This window comes from Panthera onca, chromosome E2, assembly GCF_046562875.1.
Source record: "Panthera onca isolate mPanOnc1 chromosome E2, mPanOnc1 haplotype 2, whole genome shotgun sequence".
In the NCBI taxonomy this organism is placed as follows: domain Eukaryota; kingdom Metazoa; phylum Chordata; class Mammalia; order Carnivora; family Felidae; genus Panthera; species Panthera onca.
The window spans coordinates 37,753,076-37,773,751 of NC_138353.1; the positions used below are offsets into that span (position 1 = coordinate 37,753,076).

At 35.7% G+C, this 20,676-nt stretch overlaps 1 protein-coding gene across 5 annotated transcripts in view; it reads right to left on the reverse strand.

Moving 5' to 3' along the window:
• Positions 1-20,676, reverse strand: part of CDH8 (cadherin 8) — a 362,321-nt gene that overhangs the window by 39,060 nt on the left and 302,585 nt on the right. For all 5 annotated transcript variants that reach the window (XM_060650613.3, XM_078438839.2, XM_060650611.3 and 2 more), the window contains one exon: positions 15,141-15,258. In XM_060650613.3, the coding sequence (XP_060506596.3) occupies positions 15,141-15,258 (118 nt within the window). The remainder of the gene's footprint in view (positions 1-15,140; positions 15,259-20,676) is intronic.

Genomic DNA, 20,676 nt, shown 5'->3' on the forward strand with positions numbered 1-20,676 from the left:
TATAACTTAACAAAAGGATTCCTCCATTAAAACAACAACAGTAACAAAGTCAAGGACTTCAGTTTCATGCAAATGTCCATAGTGTAGAGGAGACCCCTGGGGCCCAAAGTGGAAACTATTTTACAAAGACCCCCAAAGACAGACTTCTGATAGAGGTAGGATTAGACCTCAAAAATCTGGCTTTCCTCTCCCTGTGGAACCTTATGTGAGGCTGTTACTAGATGAGGTTTCCAGTCAATTTTGATGTGCAAGGAGATTCTCTTAAGTGCCCCTTAGGCCCAAAAGGTTTAGCTGAATATTTAATTAATGCATTACCATGGCCTGTCTTGAGGATGGGGCCATCGGAAAAAACTAGTTCTAGAGTCATCAGAATTACTCTTCGGCCATCTTTGGACTAGGTCATGACCATATTTAGGCCAATTTTCTTAAACAGTGACCTCTGGGATCAGAGGAATTGCCAAAACATTAGATGGAATGATCTTATGGAAACTGCCCTATGTATCATAGGATGTTTAGCAGCATGTCTGACCTTTACCCACTAGATGCCAGTAATCTCCCACCACTTCCCTAGTTGTGACGGCTCCAGGCACTGCCAAATGTCTCCTGGACTGCAAAGCCACCCTCATTTGTGAAACACGTGGTCTGATGTGGGCACTAAAATAATTTATTAGATCGTCACTTCTTAGTGACATCCCAAAGAAAACTAAACTCACTAAACTTCTTAGTGATATCCCAAAGAAATCTAAAACAATATCTGCACTAGTCATGGAAGGCAAAAACAGAACTTGAGTCAAGACTAATGCAGCTTTTAGGATTTTTTTTAACTGATTTATGGTAACTGAGTTGTGCAGGCACTGAAGTGTTTGTGGATGTTTCAAAATGACCTGCTTTTCATGAACATCAAATTTTTGATCTATCTGCAGAAAAAAAAAAATGGATTGATAGCTGCTATCAAATTTGATAGCAGATCCTGGATATATAAAAAAAAAAGTTTTCTTGCTGTAAAATTTTAGCTGCCTGTCACTTACATTATATTATGTCACATCTCACAATGACATATTGCAATGTAATGCAATGTAAGTCACATAAGAGACAGCTGCAATTCATAACTTTCTGAACAGGGAGAGTCATGCTCTACCAAGAAGCTTCCCAAGGGAAGTGAAGGAATCCCTCTGCTGAGGTCATTCACAGCATTGATGCTACTGGCCTATTTATGACTTGTACCTTCTTATGCCATCTGTACTCTTTATTCTTCCAACCTATCTCTTTTTTTAAAACTGACCTTCCAGTATTTCTTTGGAGTGTGACAAAGCTGTCAATCAAGTGGCTTGCCTCCATGAAAGTGGGGACTTACCCAGGCTGACCCATCAGAGATCTCAGGCTGCTGCCAGCGTACGGTTGAATTTGTGTGAATTAAGGGATGGATTCACCTTTGGGCAGCTACAACCTTAAAGGGTTCAAGGGCTTGAAATGAAATCACGCCTTTCTGAGAATAGAGAAAGAAGACTCCCTGGGGTCATAATTTCTCATGGGGAAAATGGGCTGGTTTTCAATTGCTGCTTACCCCAGGGCCAAGGGCGTTGGACAGGGAAGAGCTCACAAAACTGTTCACAACAGCCCTGAGGATATTTCATGTCCATGAATACAGAGAATGGCTCAGTTGAGTCACATGAGCATCTCTTAGGCCATACACGGACGTTTTAACCAGGAGTTGATAGATAGGGAACCCAGGAAAAAGAGGATCTCTCCTCCAGAAATACCAGGCTGTGAGATATCTATAGCCCTGATCCTTCAGCAAGTTTTGTTTCCTTCTCTTTAAAGAGACTGTGCAGGGAAGGCAAGATAACACAGAGAAAGAAAGTAGAGGAAGTTGTAGGGAAAGACAGACTTTGGGGCACCTGGGTCTCATCATTAGAAAAGCCATATAAACTCTAGACTTTCTATTATTTGGGCCAATTTACCTTTATAGCGAGGGTAGTTTGAGTGGGGTTGTCTGCAAGCAAATAAGTCTTAATAAGTACATGTACTCTCTCCACCTAGTTTTTTCTGTCTAAGACTTGACAGGTAAGCTTTTCATGAACTCCTTTGTGTGAAGGTACCTTAAATGAATACATTCATTCACCAGCCTCATATGTTCTTTAACCACAGCCACCATTTATTGATCCTCCCTTCGATCCCATGTATTGTACTCTAAGTTTGCATAATCTTTAAAAACTCCTCACAATGCTGTAAGTAATGCCTGGATGTATCCATTTTAAGAGAAGATTCAGGCTGAGAAATGCAATAGCTCATCAAAGATCAGCTTGCAAGTGATGGAGCCTAGTCTGTACTCAACCTGTGGGAGTTGGCTTCCCACTGTGTGTGATTGTCTTTGTCATTGCTCACTTTCATCACTGTTACCTCTAAGAATATTTTGTATTTTATATATTTTATGTTTTATATATATTATATTTTAGTAGCTGGAGGAGGACAAGAATCGTGTGGGATCAAGCATAACAGAATCACAGTTGTGAGAGCCCATGCTTCCTCCTCCCCCATAATTTTCTTCACATTGTAACTTTGTTCCCCCTCTCTGTCCTCTAGGAGAACAAACTGATGCATGTTGTACAGGAGGCTCAGATCCCCTGCAATGTGAATGGGCTTCTGTGAGCCCAACATTCATGGACCTTAAAGAGTGGAGTTTGCAGGGATCCAGGGATTACTTAGCACATAATGAACTTTATCTGTTCTTGGCCTTGGTTTCCTGTTTCACTAGATCTCCTAAAAATACTGATAACTTCCCTGAATCTTACTTTGTTGTCATTGTTGCCCTTTGGCAGAGCCATATGTAGGTCATGTAATAAGCACCTTCCCTGGCTATTACTCTTAAGGAGAGTCCTGGACTCTCCTTAAGGAACATCTCTGTCCCTAGCAGTGAGATTTTTTTTCTTTTTCTTTTTTTTTTATTTTAACTTTTTTTGAAATTCCTGCTGCTATACCAACCTTACTAATTTGACTATCCCTATTCCTCTTTGCAGTTAGCATATTGAGGTCTAGAATGCATTTCAGGGTAGGTTTTATATAGCTAGCTTAATCCCTTAAAGCCCATCCTCAATGGATGTCTGCTTCCTTCTTTTTTCTTTAAGGTCCCACCAATTTTGCTATTTGGTCCCCTTGAATTATGATATAAAAACTCTTGCCATTTTCTGTTCTCTGACACTTTTATGTTACCATCACCTTTCTAAAGAGGAAGGGCCCTGATAAGAGAAATTTATGATGCAAAAGCTCCATGTTCTATATTTATAAACAAGACCCAGCATGTACCCCAATAATGCATTTCCAGGAACAGGTTGAATAGCCAAGACTTGGATTTTAAATTCTCACACTGCAATTCCAACCTTGGAAATTGTGCTTTTGAGAGAAATGAATATGCAATTCCTTTAATGGCCCTTGGCTTATTTTGAGAGGCATTCTATGAAGGGATTAAGCAAGTGAGTGATATAATAAAAACAATGACTGCCTTTAGAAATGTGCTTCTTTAAAATAGCCCTCACAGTTTGTCTATACTCTAATTTCAGTGGAATGTTGATCTAGATTACCTAAACGTTGCACCCAGCACTATTTTTATACCTAAGTTCTTGTTTTTTTTCCCTCCAGTTCTCCTTCAGACTTGTTATTTGAAATACTGTATTTTATTGATTCTAACATATATGTGTGTATATGACATACATATATATATACATATATACACATATACACATATACACATATACACACACATATATACATATATATGTTTTAATACCTATGCAATAAGGATATGTCTTTTAGTTAAGGGCATGTTGTATTGTCAGATTTTTAATGGAATGCTATTTTTCTTAATTGGACATAAATTAATGGTGTATCTCTTTAACAATATTGTATATTTGGTGACATTAAAGTTTTTAAGGCATCAGATTAGAGTTGCCAAGTTTTACCCAACTAATACTGTGATGGTCTTCTCTAAGGCTTAGCTGATAGTTTCTAGCCTTCTATATTTTGAGAAAAAGAACCACAAGTGTTTGAAAACTATAAATAAAATATCAGCAGTTTTGCTGAGCAAATGTTCTAGGAGTAAAAGTGCAAGGCTTTGAGAGGCAGTAAGTGCTCCTTGTAAGACTCTAGATTTCCCAGCTTGGTAGCCTCATTCTGTGCCTATTCAATTAACATAGCTGAGCTTCAGTTTCCCATCTGTAAAATGGCAATGATAATGCTCAACTTGAATATGTACGTTTAGAGATCGATGGATAGATACATATATCGTGTAAATGATATGAAACAACTCAAAAAACTCAAAAAACTTTACCATTGTTTTTTTCTTGCAATTTGATATATAACCCATGCAGAGTAATAGAGTACAGATTTATCTTAAAATAACTGCAGGACTTTTAAATAAAATTCTCACCAGAGATGTAAGCATCTAATGTGTAGAATTATAATCTAATGTGTATAATCTTTTTTATGTTTCCCAATTAAATATATTTTATAAGCAATCATATTTCTATGCAATGTTAGATTGTTTCTCAAAAATAACTTCTTGTAAAATTAAGCATCAGCTTTGGAATACATACATATTTTAGAAAGACAGAAAGGCTATACCAGAATTAATATAGGGGCATAGATTTTCTTCTTGTTTCTCCCTAAACAATCAAAATGTGAACTTGTGTACATTTTATCCATTTTACTTTGGGAAAAAATAATTTTAGATAATTTTCTCCTAACCACTCTAAAACCTTCTTTGTTGAACATTTGCCCAATGACATTTAGAAGAAAGGGAAGTTTCTTATCAACTGATGTCAACTTCATGTTTCAGAACATGAGCCAAGATATTATTTTTTTAATTTTTAAGATAGGAAAATATGCACTGAGGGACCTTTTTCATATATATATATTACTGGTATATATCGTGTGTGTTTATATCAATTCATTTCCCAGCCCCACTAGAAATGTGTGTGTGTGTGTGTGTGTGTGTGTGTGTGTGTGTGTGCATGTGTGTGCATGTGCGTGTGTGTCTGTCTTAAAACCTCCCAAATGTGTAGGACACATTTGTTATTCTATGAAAAACATCAAGAATCTATGCAGACATACTTAAAATACTAAGAGCCACACCATTAATGTCCTTTTGTGAACCATGCAAAGTCTTCTGAGAATAGAGTTCATGGATCTCCACAAAATGTTTCATTGCATCTATCTTTAAACACATTTTTGGCCTTTCCTTATTGTTCCTTAAAGTAAATTCCTTCTATATCTGACCATTCTCCCTTAACTGTGATTAGCACCCTCTGCACATAACAGTGTATTCATTTCTGCAAAACTTTATTTAAGCTCTACTTTTTTGAGAGACCTTCCTGATAAATCAATACCAATCCAGTAATTAAATATCTTCATAGAACTCTTATATTTTCTTTCTCCACCCTTAGAAGATAAGCAAGACTACCAAATTCTGAGCTATTAGAACCATGTGTCATATGTTTATTGAGTTCTTTTGATATATGGGAATGGTTTAATTCTTTAATATGTCCAGAATTCTGCCCTAACATACTGAGAAAGAGAACCTGTAATATTGCAGAGGCATATCTTTTAATAATACTATCTAGTATTTTAGTATGAATGAGATTTGGTATAATAATTTCTGGTATAAAGATGACTTGCATGTGCATTATTTCTTTTGAAGGTTAATGAAGAAGACAAAGTACACAGAACATCACATAAGTTCTAGGTACTGCCCTTGGCACTTATCATATATCCTTTCATTTGTTCATCACAGCAATTTTATTTTAACATTATCAAACACAGTCCATTACAGAAAATTAAAAGCTCTATCCAAAGTCACATCTTCATTAATTGGTGGATGCGGAATTTGTCTGATTTTCAAGTCTGTGATATTTCTCCAAATAGCACATGTTTGCACTGTCAGTATATTAGGGTACGTGAATTCTTAGCTCCTCAGCACTAACCCATTCATTTTGTAGGAGAAGAAACTGAAGTCCCCGGAAAAGTACATCACAGTGTGACCTTGATGGAATGAGAAATGACAGTCTAGCCAAGTGAAAGCATGAAACTCAGAGAAAGAAGATTGTGCTCAGCATACCAGGGACAATATCGCTTTTTTCTCAGACTGCCCTAAGATAAACAGCCATCAAAAGGCTGAGAATGGTCTACTCAAACAATAGACGGAGAAAATTCGAGTAAGCTATCTACTAGGCTGAAAGGAAAGGCAATTGGTGACCCATAAAGGTCCAAGAACAACAATTACTATATTTCTCTATGAAGTGCATCAGTACATTCATTCTGGTGGCTCTTTAGGGAACACACAGAAAAATGAACCCAATGCCATGTCCAAAAATCAGCACAATACCATCCTGTAGTTGCCAGAAGACCTCAGTAAACATTAAACACTGAAAGTTAGCTAAAACCTGGTCACTGACAGGTATTTGAATCAACGATGCATAGGAACTGGAAAAGACATAAACTATATCTAACGAGGCTTGGATCAAAACTATAATGGATTCTAATAAACATGCAAAAATGGAATCATCAGCCCCCATTCAGTGGCAGTGCTGACGCATAAATTACAGTGATGCCTAGGGATCACCTTAAATTTGAAAAGAACTCCACAACATGATCTGACTGTAGTCAGAAGCACATTGAGTAATGTGGTTCCACTTGTCTGAGTGCAGACATAGTGAGGGCACAAATCTGAAACTCACAGGGAGAATTCACTATCCATGACTATGGATGTATATCACCACCTTGATCATCACAATGCTTTGTAAAGATGAAAACTCTTTTTTATGTAGGGCCAGTTTTACAAGTTGGGTGAGGTCTAAGAGGGACCTTTGTTTATGACAGTATAGAAGTTAGAATGTGTGATCTTTCCTTCCCAAATCATAGTATTTTGCAGCCTAGCATGTGAATTTCTCCACTATATGACAAAAATCCATGTTAGATTATAGCCTTCCTTTCTGTGAATTCAAATTAGTATAAGATTGAGTTGTGAGAACAAAAATACACTGTACAGGAGGACCAAAACAATGCCTATTTAATTCCCTGGTTTGTTTTCAATTCCAAGGCAGTGCCTAGCACATGGTAGACACTAAATAAATAGGTATTGAATGAATGAGTGAATAAAAAGATATACTCTCTTATTAATAACCTCAGAGGATAATGGGGGAGACATTCTTTGACTCATGTGCCCGCCCTAGCAGTTACCACACTGTCCTGCAGAGAAAAGCAAAGGAAAAAAAAAAAAAACTTACAGCAACTGTTAAACATTCCCTTGTTCTGCTCACAGATGGGGGTAACCTGAATTCTTATGAATGATTGGAAATTAGCTAGATAGAAAATGGAGGGAGCAGTGGATGTGTATTCCAGATAAAGGGAAGGGAGAGTGCATTTAAAAAGCATCATTGGTTTTGCATGTTCAAGGATGCATAAGGAATATAGAGGATAAGAACAAGGTAGAAGGGAGAGAGTGGTGGATAATAAAATTGGGGAGAGAGACATTCTTCATCATTGCCTTTTTTAAATGTACACTATCACTGAGTTTTTAAAATATATTTGACATTCCATATTTAACATTTAAGATCTTCCTAATCTGTATTTTCTTTTCTTTTTTCTTTTTCTTTTTCTTTTTTACTAAGGTGCTCCAAGATAAAACAATCTATCATTCTATCAACTCTCAAATGTTCCATTTGGCAGTATACAGAGTTGTATGCAGTTGGATCTAAAGAGAGAAAACTCAGCTCTATGGATACCTACAATTTGTAAGTACTCTTTTTTTTTTTTTTTTATCTATTATGTTATGGTAATGAGGATTGTATTCAAAGAAAAATTTCAGTTACCCCAAAATTTGTCTTTACCATTTCTCCTCTCCCTTTGCTTTACTTATGGCCGATGTTTACAGACATGGTCAATCACTGGCCACTCAAATAAGGGGCAGTTAAATAGCTTATCATTAGTTACCATCCAAATGCCTTATTTTAGTTTCCTTATTCATATATTTGTTTGTTCCATTGGGTGTGGGTGCGGGTTTGTTGCGGTGGGCTGAGAGATTCAGGAGGCTCATACAATTGTAGAAAAAGAAGGGAAATAAGGAAAGGAAATTAATATTTATTGAGTGAGTACCTTCAATTTATCAGACACTGAACTTTGCACATTTTTAACAATTAAATCAATATTTTCTTATTCAAAACAACATATGGGTAATAATTATTTCCATTTTATAGATAAAGGTTCGAGATTATTCATCTATTTGTGGAAGTTCTCACAGATCATAATCAAAAAGCTAGGATTCAAAGCTAAATACTCTTAACTATGAAGCTCGTGCTTTATATATTCCACAGGGTCTCTCTTTTACTATTCATTCTACTTCACCCCAAGTCAACTTTAAAAATGTTTACATGAGTGCCCCCTTTACTGTTTCCAAATTTTTTCTCTGCTTTCTGTATCCACTTTAATAAACCAAGGGATGCAAAGCACATGATATGTGTTATTCAGGTCACATCCCTAGATAGAATGTCACGTATACCTAATGTTGTATCTATAAAGTGCTCAAAATTAATTCAAACTTCTATGCTGAAGGGAGATAAAATGATTGTCAGCTACATTTAATACTTTTTTAGAAAAGGAGAATTTGCATCGACTGACAGCTCATTTTGTTTCCACATTCAATTTTAATATTTGCTTGTGCTTACCAAAAGGACAGTCATGTTTATTTGGCACCCACAAAATCCCAAGACCTATTTTTATGCTTGTAAACAGATTCTAAATCAGTAAATAGCATTATTTTTTAATGGCACAAACAAGAAAGTGGTCCAAACAAGATTTGATAAATAAAAAACATTTCTCTGAGTAATTCTCTCTACTCCTCTTGATGTTCGACTGATTTCCTTATTTTCTATTTTTTCTTTTGAAGTAAAAGTTTCAGAAAGCGAATTCTCAATAAAAAGATTATTTGTCCTAAGGGATCTTTAAGGTAACTACAATAGCTTTAAGATAACTAAGCATGTACAATTTATCTCTTGGTTTTTCTCTTTCAAAAATTTTCAGAATTAGAGGGATGCCTGGGTGGTTTAGCAGGTTAAATGTCTGACTCTTGATTTCGGCTCAGGTCATGATCTCACAGTTTGTGGGTACGAGCCTGGGATTCTCTCTCTATCCCCCCTGTCTCTGCCCCTCCCCAGCTTATGCTGTCTCTCAAAATAAATAAAGTACATAAACATTAAAATTATTTTTTTCTGAATTAGAATGCTCTATCCAGATCAGATATGATTTAGCAAACTATGACACTCTTAATCAATTTATAACTTTGAATAGCATGTGGACAACCACACATGTGAGTCTATGCCGTATATCTAAATTATATCCCTGGTAGTCAGTAATCTCAGAATTCAATTGTCTTCCACAATATACACTAAAGAACAGATACGGAGCAGTGCTATCTCTGAGTAGAGCAATACTTTTAGGATTTTCAGTATATGCAGAAGAAATTCTCAATTTCTGAAAGCACTCTTGTATTATGATTTAAAAGAGAAAAACAAACCAAAAAGATATGGAGACTATACAAAATAACAAGAATTTTATTAAAACTACTTAAGAAAAGAAAATCTAGTTTTCTGAACCCAACTCTACAATCATATGCAACTTGGAAAGTGGAAGTACAGATCTGTTATCTATTTTTCTTAGCTTGCACATCATCCTTAATTACAGTTTAGACGACAAAATGAAACATAAATGGCTTTTTATCAACGGAACATTGCTAGAAGCATAAACAATAAATTATGAATTACTGAAGCAGAAGCCTTTTGGATCATGTATGCATAATGCTGTTCTGCATATTTGGGATCCCAGTTGGGCCTCCTGTTTCATGCAAATTGAGTACTACCTTTTACCATTCAACATTGACAAGAAGTACCATGCTTCATGTGGATCAGAACCGATACCTTATATGGAAAAGACCTCTGTCAATGTTTGGTGCTGTGTAAGTGCTGTGGAAAATTCCTCTCTGTGAGCAGAATAGACAGGGTCCCCATACTGCAAACATGCATATATAGGTATTCATTATCGCACTCATATAAGCACAGGGTTTTCACTTGTTGCTTAGGTATGGTTGCCTGGGAAACCCGTTAAGAATGGATCTGCAGTGGCTGAGGGACGGAGGCTTTCGTAAAGGCCACATGAGGAAAGATGTTATTTTGGAAAGTCCTTTCTTAGCTTCAAAGCAGCCTGAGGTAATGGAAGAATTCCATGAGGGCCTGAGGTGGCCAGAAAAGGACACCTGTATTACAAAAGGGCCCTCTTTGCTCTGGATCTTCAGGAAGACCTTTCAAGTCCAGTTCTGCCTGGATGGGGGTACAAGTGGCTTGAGGAGAAAGAGGAGGGCCTCTGTTTGCCTCAACGCCTCCGTTCTGAATACAGCAGAGGCATGTGTGAGGATTCGGCCTGAGTAAAGATGGAGGACAGAGGGCCAGCTCTGGCTGGCCTGGGATCAGGGAAATCCACTTACACCGTTAGGCAGCAAATTTCAGTTTTGCGGTGAGAGGAACGTGAGATAAATTGACATTCTTCAAAAAAGCAAAGGAATGTTGCCTTTAATCTTCCAGCTTGTGCAAAATGATTCCACAGGGCATTTGTGTTAGGAGGTTGTGGGTATTTAAAACAACTTGATATGCTAAAATGAAAAGTAATCCCATCAAGTTGGAAGATGGGGTCAGCTATTGTGTGGAGAAAGCTGAGTTTCATTTTTGCACAGGAGAAAGAAAGAAAAGCCTTTCTATTCAAAAACAGTTCCAAGAACCCTGCAGCTATTTCCAAGGCTGGTAAATATTTTAATTATTTCTCTACCTCCTCCTCCTCCTCCTCCTTTTTTTTTTTCTTTTATCTTTGTATTATATCATTTAGATTGCAATACATTACTAAGCAGATTTCTCGTAATGTGTTCTAGTAAGGATGAAGGTTTTCACAACTACCAATGAAGCCACTTTCACAATTACTGTACAATACTCGAAAATTAACAGAGTTAAAGCTGCCAAGGGGCTGGATGAGAATGATAAGCCAGAGGAGATGGGACATAGCATAGGAATTTAAGAATTAATAGATTAATCTTATGACGATCTTGTCCCATTTACTGATGAAGGTTTTTTTTTGTTTGTTTTTTGTTTTTTTTGTTTTATGCGCCAGACATTGTGCTAAGAGCTGTCTAAGACCTTGGTTACACATATCTATCACAGCACACCTGTGGGGTGAATAGGTATTGTTATCCTGGTATTACAGATGAGGAAAGTATGGCTTAAAATTATCAGCCTGTAGTCTGTATTCTTACAAGGGGTGCCTCTAGAGGATAAAAAGACATAAAACACATATTGCTTGAAACCAGTCAATCAGTTGAGATGGAAACCCCACAAAACAAAGCATGAAATGCATTCTAAACAGGGAACCATGTTTTGGACATTGAGATTACCAGGTGCATTTATCCAAAGCTCCAGTCAGCATCAACATTATCCAAATTAATTATCACAATTATACCTGGGGAGTGAGGTGCTTATCAGTAGGATTTTGGTCAAAAGGAAATACCAAGAAGAGAAACAAATGTTAGTATCATCAGGTACTCTGGTTCCCCTGCTGTCTTTTCTGAAGCCTAACCAAAGTGTAATTAAGGCCAAGTTTATTGTCTGCTTCTTTCCATTTTATACTGTCCTGTTTGTGGTTTTCCTCATTTCTGTATACACATGATTCAAATATTTCAGTACAAAACATGAAGACTCCCATTTTTCCAGACTGCTTTCTGGCAATTCCAATCAAATCTTTTAACTACAATGTGCAGGCTGGAGAAGACCATGATCCTGGCAGACCTGAAATTTTCTGCAACCAAGATATTTCTGTATCTGTGAAAGGTCCATTTATCTTCCATGTCTTGTTATATTGAATTGTTGAGTATCTTCCATTTTCATGGTTAGAATGGAGGCCAATACTGCAATGCGTCAGCAAAAAACTCATTTTGTTTCTAAATTCACCCAACTGGAAGATGGAGAAACCAACGTCTGGGCCATATTATTTAGACAATGTGAGGTGCTATGATCGGTGTATATATGTGATACATATATGATGTGACTCATCATATTTTTGACATTTTCTTTCACCTTTATGGGTATTTAAAGTTGTTTTCCTAATCTGGATGAAATATGAATCTCATATATTCAGAAAGAGAATTATTTGTGGAATCACCCAACTGTGTAGGAGATAGGAGACAGCTGATTTTGATCTTTTTTTGTCTTTGATTATGAATTAGTCAGCTGAAAACTGCAGAAGGACCAATCTATACAAGGAAGGTGAAAGGTCACATTAACTTCAAGTTGAAAGACGTGCCTATAATTTCCTTAGAAAATGCGAAATACTAAAACCATCACCCATAAATATCTAATTAAATAAGGAAATCATCTGGCCATCAATTATAAATTTGGATATACTAGATCTCTCAAAATATTAACCTTCATCTGTTGGGCTGGGACTCATAAATCATGACACTCTCAGTGGAGAAACATCAGTTAATGACCATTTTAAAGTCCATTTTATGAAGAAAAAAACAATCCTAAATATGATTATACCATTTGATTTTCTCCATCTTAAAACATAAAATATACCATAGTTTTAAAATAAATAATGTCTAGTATTTGGATTTTTCAATTGTGCTTGTATTGTCTTATCATTAACAGGGAATGGGTAATAGGCTACCAAAATACTGATTTATCTATTTACTTATTTATTTCCATAATTTTAAATCTGACAACTTTTTTCCCATTACTTTGATTGTTTCTACATGTGAAGAAGGGACCATCTCCCCCAACCCTATTTTTATAGTAACTATCCAGATGCCAATAAGGTAGTGGTCTATGTAGCAAAACTTGTGAATTTCTGATCTAGGAAAAGGAAGATAGAGTATAAATTATACATATCTATTCGAAAAACTAGTGAGCTCATGATTTACTCTACAGAGAAATTGAATATTTGGATCCTAAATCCAAAATCACAGTGAACATATATTCTGATTTCCACAATACAATCCTGGTTTATGGGGTTTTTTTTGTTTTGTTTTGTTTTGTTTTTTCAGGAACAAATATAAATAGCAACCCCTTTCACTTTAAAAAATGCCCCAATTGGAAAAATAAATTATATGGTCACTTTTGGCAAAATAAACGCACAATTTAAATGGAACAATTGTGGCACAGAGTGGTCTTTGCACAAAATATTCATAACACCTGGAATCTTTGTAAAACTTTTTTCAGTTTTTTCACACACACACAATTCTGTGACATAAATAAAAAGTGTAACTTCCATGTTCTAGTTTCAAAGTAAGACATATAATATACATGCTTTTAAAATATTCTGTTAAAGGGCTTATTGAAATGTGTGATAGGGTGAAAGAGATTACTTAATTGTGCAAATTTGACTTCTTACTGCTTCCAAAATTCAGAGAAAACACATGAAATTCATTCACTGTCAGACCAAAATCCCCTCTTTAAAAGATTTAGGGTACAAACAAATACAGTACGAAACTGCACTTTCCTTGGCACCCCAAACAGCCTCTCATTCCTTTGCAATATGTTTATGTGGTGCCTTTGACGGGCTGTACTTATATGACAGGCATATCTTGAAATTGCATGCCCAGAATATGCCAAAAAGCTCAAAACCTTTGGGATGGGAAAATATTTCTTCACAGAGAATTTTTAAATGGAGGGCATTTCATATGCAAAAATAATGACTGATACCTATTAGCTCACAATCAAAGTGAGCATGGACCACACGTATACACAGACTTTTAGCTCAGCTTGGGATTTCTGTTTGGCTTTCATCTTAGCCATATTCATGTGACTTTCATAAAAAAGAAATCTTGATAACTGAAAAACAAAGACAACGTACATGGATTACAGTTCCTAATTAGGGAAGGTTAACAAAGGAGTACTCCATTACTAAGGAGAAAGAACAGGATTTCGTCTCCTTCGTGTTTATAATAGTGAAGGCCAGCTAAAAGAGGAATATCTGTATAAGGACTTCTCCATTTCATTTTTGGTGTTGCACTTACATTTATCAAAGCATCCCCAAAGAACTAAGTAAGGAGCATCATGTTAAAAGGTAGGGCCATAATATACTTAACAAGAGCCATAAAATGTTTTATTTCATGAAAGAAATGTCAAAATTCACTCCCTCCTTGAAACACAACATAGCAAATTACCCAAATGTCATGAACTAAATTTGACTCTTCTGAGTATAGTTTTTATAGAGACCATTCAGAAATCCAAACAAATGCCTACAGAAAACAGCTTAAGACAATACATTTATTTTGCTAATCATTCCAAAACAGCCAAAACTAAATTTTAAATATACCTGAGCCAAAATCAACAGCAAAAAATGCTTGTTACATATACAGCAGATTAGGAAACAAAAATGTACAGATGAGATGGACTTAAAAAAATAGATCTATAACCTTCGTATGTAATAGATAATAGTTAGGGAAAACAGTAACCCAAACTTAGTTCTCAAGAAATAATGAAATGGATTAAATGTTCTCCATGAGTGAAAGACTTAACAATAAAATCAGTTTATATTACCTCCACAATAATACTGATAAGGAGTGTCCTTCAAGAAGGATTTCCTGATCCAATTGCTATTATCAAAGTTGGTACAGGCTTAAACAAATACCTCTAATGTGTACCCACAAACCAGGCAAAATTAGGATAGGCTTTCCCTAAAGACTTGGTAAACATTCAATTAAAACTTAGCAACTGTGAAGTATAAGCCAGTTCCTTCTCTAACAGATATCTCAGTATCTCAAAATTCCTGGAACTTTCCCAGGGGTTAAATCTTACTGTTCATTCTTCAAAGTAAGGTGATTGAGGTATTCCCTGGGATAAAATTAACTTTCACATTAACAGCTTTCTTATCTATTGTTTCAATATTGGAAGGAGGAAGTGATGTAATTACCAAGCCATTAGGCTGATAAGCTAAGTTTCAATTGCTCATGGGTGAGCAAAAATTATTTTATTGATATTTTCAGTCAAATTATGAAATCACATCCTATTTTCCAATTTATGTTCCACCCTGTTTCATAAGGCTAATAGATTTACCTTCATTTTTCTTGATGGTAAAATTCGGATTGTTGACCATTTCTGGAAGAAGACTGTATAAGAAATAATGTCCATTTTTGGGATCATCTTTGTCCATGGCACTCACTGTTTGAATGACCTGTAACATAAAACTCGACATCAGCATTTTTGATGACATCAGAGGGCTTATACTGCCTTTAAAAGCTGAGTGACATCTCTTTAGTTGACTGATATTTGGTCCAACGATTTTTTTTCACTTTTCTGAGTTGCTGTGGATGGTTTGTGCCAAGAACAAGGAGAAACATTTATCACTTTAAAACCTCAGCTTTGATAAATTGATGAACATTAATGTTCATTTGTGTCCATTTGGTGTCTGTGGCTCAAAGTAGCAAATTTAAGGGTATTTGAAAATTCCACTGGGTAATTACAGGTTTCTTTCCAATTTGAATATACACGGGCATCTAGAATGAGATTTGGAATTGTTACAGTGATTGTAGTATGGCTCTTGGGAGGATCGTGGAAGTAAAGAACTTAAATCTTGAATCCTCAAAACTCCTCTTTTATTTTGCTTATCAGGTTACATATGTTTGCCAAATAGAATGTTCCTCGGCACAAACATCACTGCAACAAACCTTTCTGAAGAGTCGCATCTGTTCCCTCCCAATAATGAATACTGTTTTTAAAGCTAGTGGATAACACATGCAAACAATGCTTTGGAGTGTATCCTGAGATGAATAAATTATAGGGATTAGGAGAATTACCACTGTGCAGAGCTGTTTGGATAGATACACACACTTGGAATTGGTGCCGGTTGAATGTGCTTATTTCATTTGCAAAGCTGCATTAACTTAGTGCTAAGTTGTTTCTTAGGATGTCAGAGAATCAGCTTAATAATTCATATTAATGATTCTGTGATATTAATCACTTCAATATGAAACACCGGGCAGTAGTTAATGTAGTAAAAATGATAGCTTACACTACCATTGTAAATAACTACGACATAATTTCTACAAAAAAAAAAAAAAATGCCTGTAAAGCATGACAGTCAAGGCGACATCAGATTTACCATAAGAAGAATTAACAGGGAAATGCTGTAAGGTTTGTGAAATTTAGAGAATATAATGATGATGCCTAATATATTAGGTCTGTTTGAATTTAGTTCCCATTCAACTTTACCAATTTCATTATAGATGAAAAAATGGATCATTTCTTTCTGAGAAAAGGATATCCTTGCCTAGTGACTTATCGCCTAAATGAGTGTGAGAACCACAACTGTGAACATCTATGACTTTTGTGCATACTATATGATGAACAGTACGTTAAGGTTAAGACATAAAGGAAATAACCCCTCTCAGCTTTCATTTCTCCATTTTAAAAATGGGACATATTCTTACCTGGTAGGGGTTTTACTTTTTGTTAAGGATCTTGTAAAATGTCTTATCAGTGTACTTAGTTTGAGTAATAAGATAACAAAAAAATAGCACAAAATATAACTCAGGATTAAGACAGTGAGGTAGTCATCAAAGTGATGGACTCTGAAATTGAGCAGCCTTGATAGAAGCCATAGTTTTACCTTCTCGTCATTGTGACACTGAGGGAGTTACTTTAGTCTTTCTGAAACTCAGTTTCCATGTATTCTAAAATGACAAATAAAAAGTGCCTTTCTCATAGGGCTGTTTTGGCAATTGATATAAATTCATGTGAATCTCTTAATATAGTATCTGGTTCCTAGTAACTGTTCAGTGAATGTCAGTCATCATCCTTATTGTCATTATCATTTTTTTTATTAGGGTCAGTACCATTTATTCATGACATAGCCCCATGATAAATGTAATGGCTTTGATGTTACCACAACAGTTCCCTAACCTCATCAGATTAGATGGGAATATAATTATATTCACTCTATTTGAACACCTAGCATGTTTTCCCTGACATTTAAGTGCAGAGAGATGCCCTGAGCCTCCAGTTTTATAAAAAATGAAAGAATGGAAATCCAAGGGGAAAATCTGGGGAACACAAGTAAGTCTTTTATGACTAGCCTACATGTACACATATTTAAGGGAAGAATTTGACAAGAACCTTCTTCTAAGCAGTTATAAAGAACAGTGAGGGGGAAAGTTATCCGTGAGCATAGGTAGTATTCCCTTCTCCATTTACCCAATTTTGTTTCAAAAGTATTCCTATGTCCAGGTGCACCAGTTGAAAAACTAACTTTTAACGTGTGTGAGCATAAGTGAAGAAGAGCAAATGAAAAGACTTTTTGATATCCTGTGGTGAAAATCATTCACGACTAAATGCATTCTGTAGTGTAGTTAGTGGATAGAGCTCCTGTAATAATACCCTTCCTAATATTTCTAAGTAATCTGCATGAAAAAGACTCATACATGCTGGCAAGTAGATCTACATGAGTTATTTCATTAGTTAAGCCGCCACGACCAAAATAAAAGATGCAATAATTTAGCTTACCTGAAGTAAAGGAATATAATTACCTGTCATGCCGTATCTCAGAAGTTTGGTCTAAACATTATACCTGCAATGAATATGTTTTTTTCCACGATGTATTTAAGCCAGAAACTAGACATACAATTTCTTGAGCCTACTGAACCAGAAAGGCTTGGGGTGAGGCATTTTAAACAGTCTTCCAGGTGATTCTGATGCATGCTTAAGTCTGAGATGGACCGTTTTCAGCCAAGGGAGAAGATTGGTGTTTACAATTCTCTTATTATTACTCATTAGGGGAGTTTGTATTATTTTTTTTTTATTTTTTTAACGTTTATTTATTTTTGAGACAGAGACAGAGCATGAACAGGGGAGGGGCAGACAGAGAGGGAGACACAGAATCCGAAACAGGCTCCAGGCTCTGAGCTGTCAGCACAGAGCCCGACGTGGGGCTCGAACTCACGGACCATTAGATCATGACCTGAGCCGAAGTTGGACGCTTAACCGATCAAGCCATCCAGGCGCCCCTAGGGGAGTTTGTATTATTAAGCTAACATCAAGCTCAGTGCTTGATATGTTGGGGAAATAGTGATGAAATGGTGAATCTTTATATTTTTTATTTTTAAATTTCATTTGAGAGCAAGAGAGAAAGCACAAAGCAGGGGAGAGGGGCAGAGAGAGAGAGAGAGAGAGAGAGAGAGAGAGAATCTTAAGCAGGCCCCATGCTCAGGCAGAGCCAGACAGGGTCTCAATCCTATGACCTGGAATCATGACCTTAGCTGAAACCAAAAGTCAGATGCTCAGTGGACTGAGCCACCCAGGTGCCCCAGAAATGGTGAATCTTTAAATCAACTTCCAAATATCCCATGAACTGACTACACTTAAGAATTTGGTTTAAACCATTTTTGACACTTCATTTTATCTTAATGTAGATAGCTACTGTCTAGACATTTTCTCTAAAAGTAGACACCCGGTAAATCACTTGAAGGACTTTATACTATTAAAATGCGTTAAGATACCCCTATCTAAAAGGCTGAAATTTTCACTGATGTAATAACATCTGAGTACACTCAGCTTTAAACAATAGAAAGAAAAGAAGAGATTTATTCAAGGCAGTGCAACTCCACATAAGCAGATTTTATAGGCACACTGACTAGCTGGAGAATGAAAACCACACACGTTCCCCCAGTGTGCTACTATGATGTCAATTACCTTTTAGATAATTGAAAATTTCTGGAGAGGTCACAGATTTTTAGGAGTACATATATAACATTCGGTTTAAATATTTTTCCTTTCTACCAGTAAAGATGCAATTGAAAAAAATCTAATGTTTGATGACTTATTGTGGATTAATTTTAAAGGAAGCTGAAATTTTATATATCTATATAGATGTATATAGGTAGATAGGTAATATCTATATATAGGAGATGGATAGATAAATAGATAGATTTATTAGAAAAAAGTATATCTGGAATGTTGGGATAAGGAGATGAATTTCAAGGCCATACTTGGAATTCTATGGGAGCAGACTTTGTTCTATTTCTTGAGATTACTAATTTTAAATGAAATAACCTTTCTAAGAAATGAAACTAAAAAAAGAAAAATTTTGAGAATTATGGGGCCATATCATATTTCTGTTTTATTAAAAAACAATTTGTTGTTTATCAACACTTAACCCAACTTATATTGTTTTTATTAGCAGAGTTGATTAAACTTTACGTAAGACTATTTTACCTTACTTCAAAAATATTGAATGACAGTGAGGTATCACTGTCATTATTAATTTTTGAAAAGCAAGCATCCAACAGATACATTTTGGATGATCTGATCTGTTTGCAACCATAAAACTGTCAAGGGATCTATTAGAAATGCAATATAAGATTCTATAGATATTATTCATTGATTTGTTCTTAGGTACCAAGCATGATTATATACAATGAGTTGGATTTTTATCCCCTTCACTGTTGTAAGAACACCACATGATAACTATTTAATACATATTGCCTAAATGAAAAAATGAATGAATGAACGGATGATGTCAGCATATTTTAGCCTCATCACTAATTCTCACATAACCTTGAGAAGTATGTATGAAGAAATGTATTGGAACCCTAGTACATCAAAGATGTGATATATAATATTTGATCCCAGATATGTCTGATAACAAACCACTTGTGTCTTCCTGCTCCAATACATCAGGCTGCCTCAAAATCTTGTTGACATTCATACATTTTGCACATGTATTTCAGTTAAGTTGGGGCTTACGCCTTCGATATTTTGGAGAGTGCATAGGATGCACTCATCCATTCTTGTTCTCATTGCTCAGGTACTTTGCTTTACTGAGATAAAGGTCCCCTTTTATTCTGACACATCACACAACAAAATGAAGACTTAGAAATCATAGTTCCTTGTAAGTGTGGACAAGATGAGAGAGGATTGCATTCTCTTGCATCTTTTGGAATGCTTTCAAAAGCTTCTGGAATATACATCTATGTTCCAGGAACACTCAACATTGATAGCAAAGATACTATCTACCATCACAGCACACTATCACTTTGTCAGGCAAAACTTAATTTTCTTTTTTCTTGGCAAGTCTTTCTGTGGTGGTGTGAATTGGAAGGTGATGGAAAGTGAGTTGAATGGGACGAAATCAAAGGTGCTGCGGAAAGCACAGCATCATTTTTGGTTTTCTATTCATTCCTCTGCCTATTAGCTTTCCTGAAATACTAACTTCTGTTTATTAGAGCATGAGTTTTAAACTTGGGAAAGGAAAGGATGAACCATGAATAAACATCACATGCTTCAATCTTCTCAACTTGAAAGTAAAGTTGAATGAAATTACTTATATATGCACATAAAGGAGGGGAAAGTCCATAGCTTTTATCAGAGTATCAATGTTTTTTATAACTGAAAGAAAACAAAATAGCTTAAAAACCAGCCCCTAAAAGACGGGTCCTTGGAAATAAAAATTATGCACACAAGAGAAATCAAGTTATAACAATGATGATAAATTGAAAAAAGAGGAAATATTGGAATTTGGGAAATTATATTAAAATCCGCACAATGACCCAATTATCCTCCATAATTTCAAAACTGTATATAATAAGGTTCAAATATA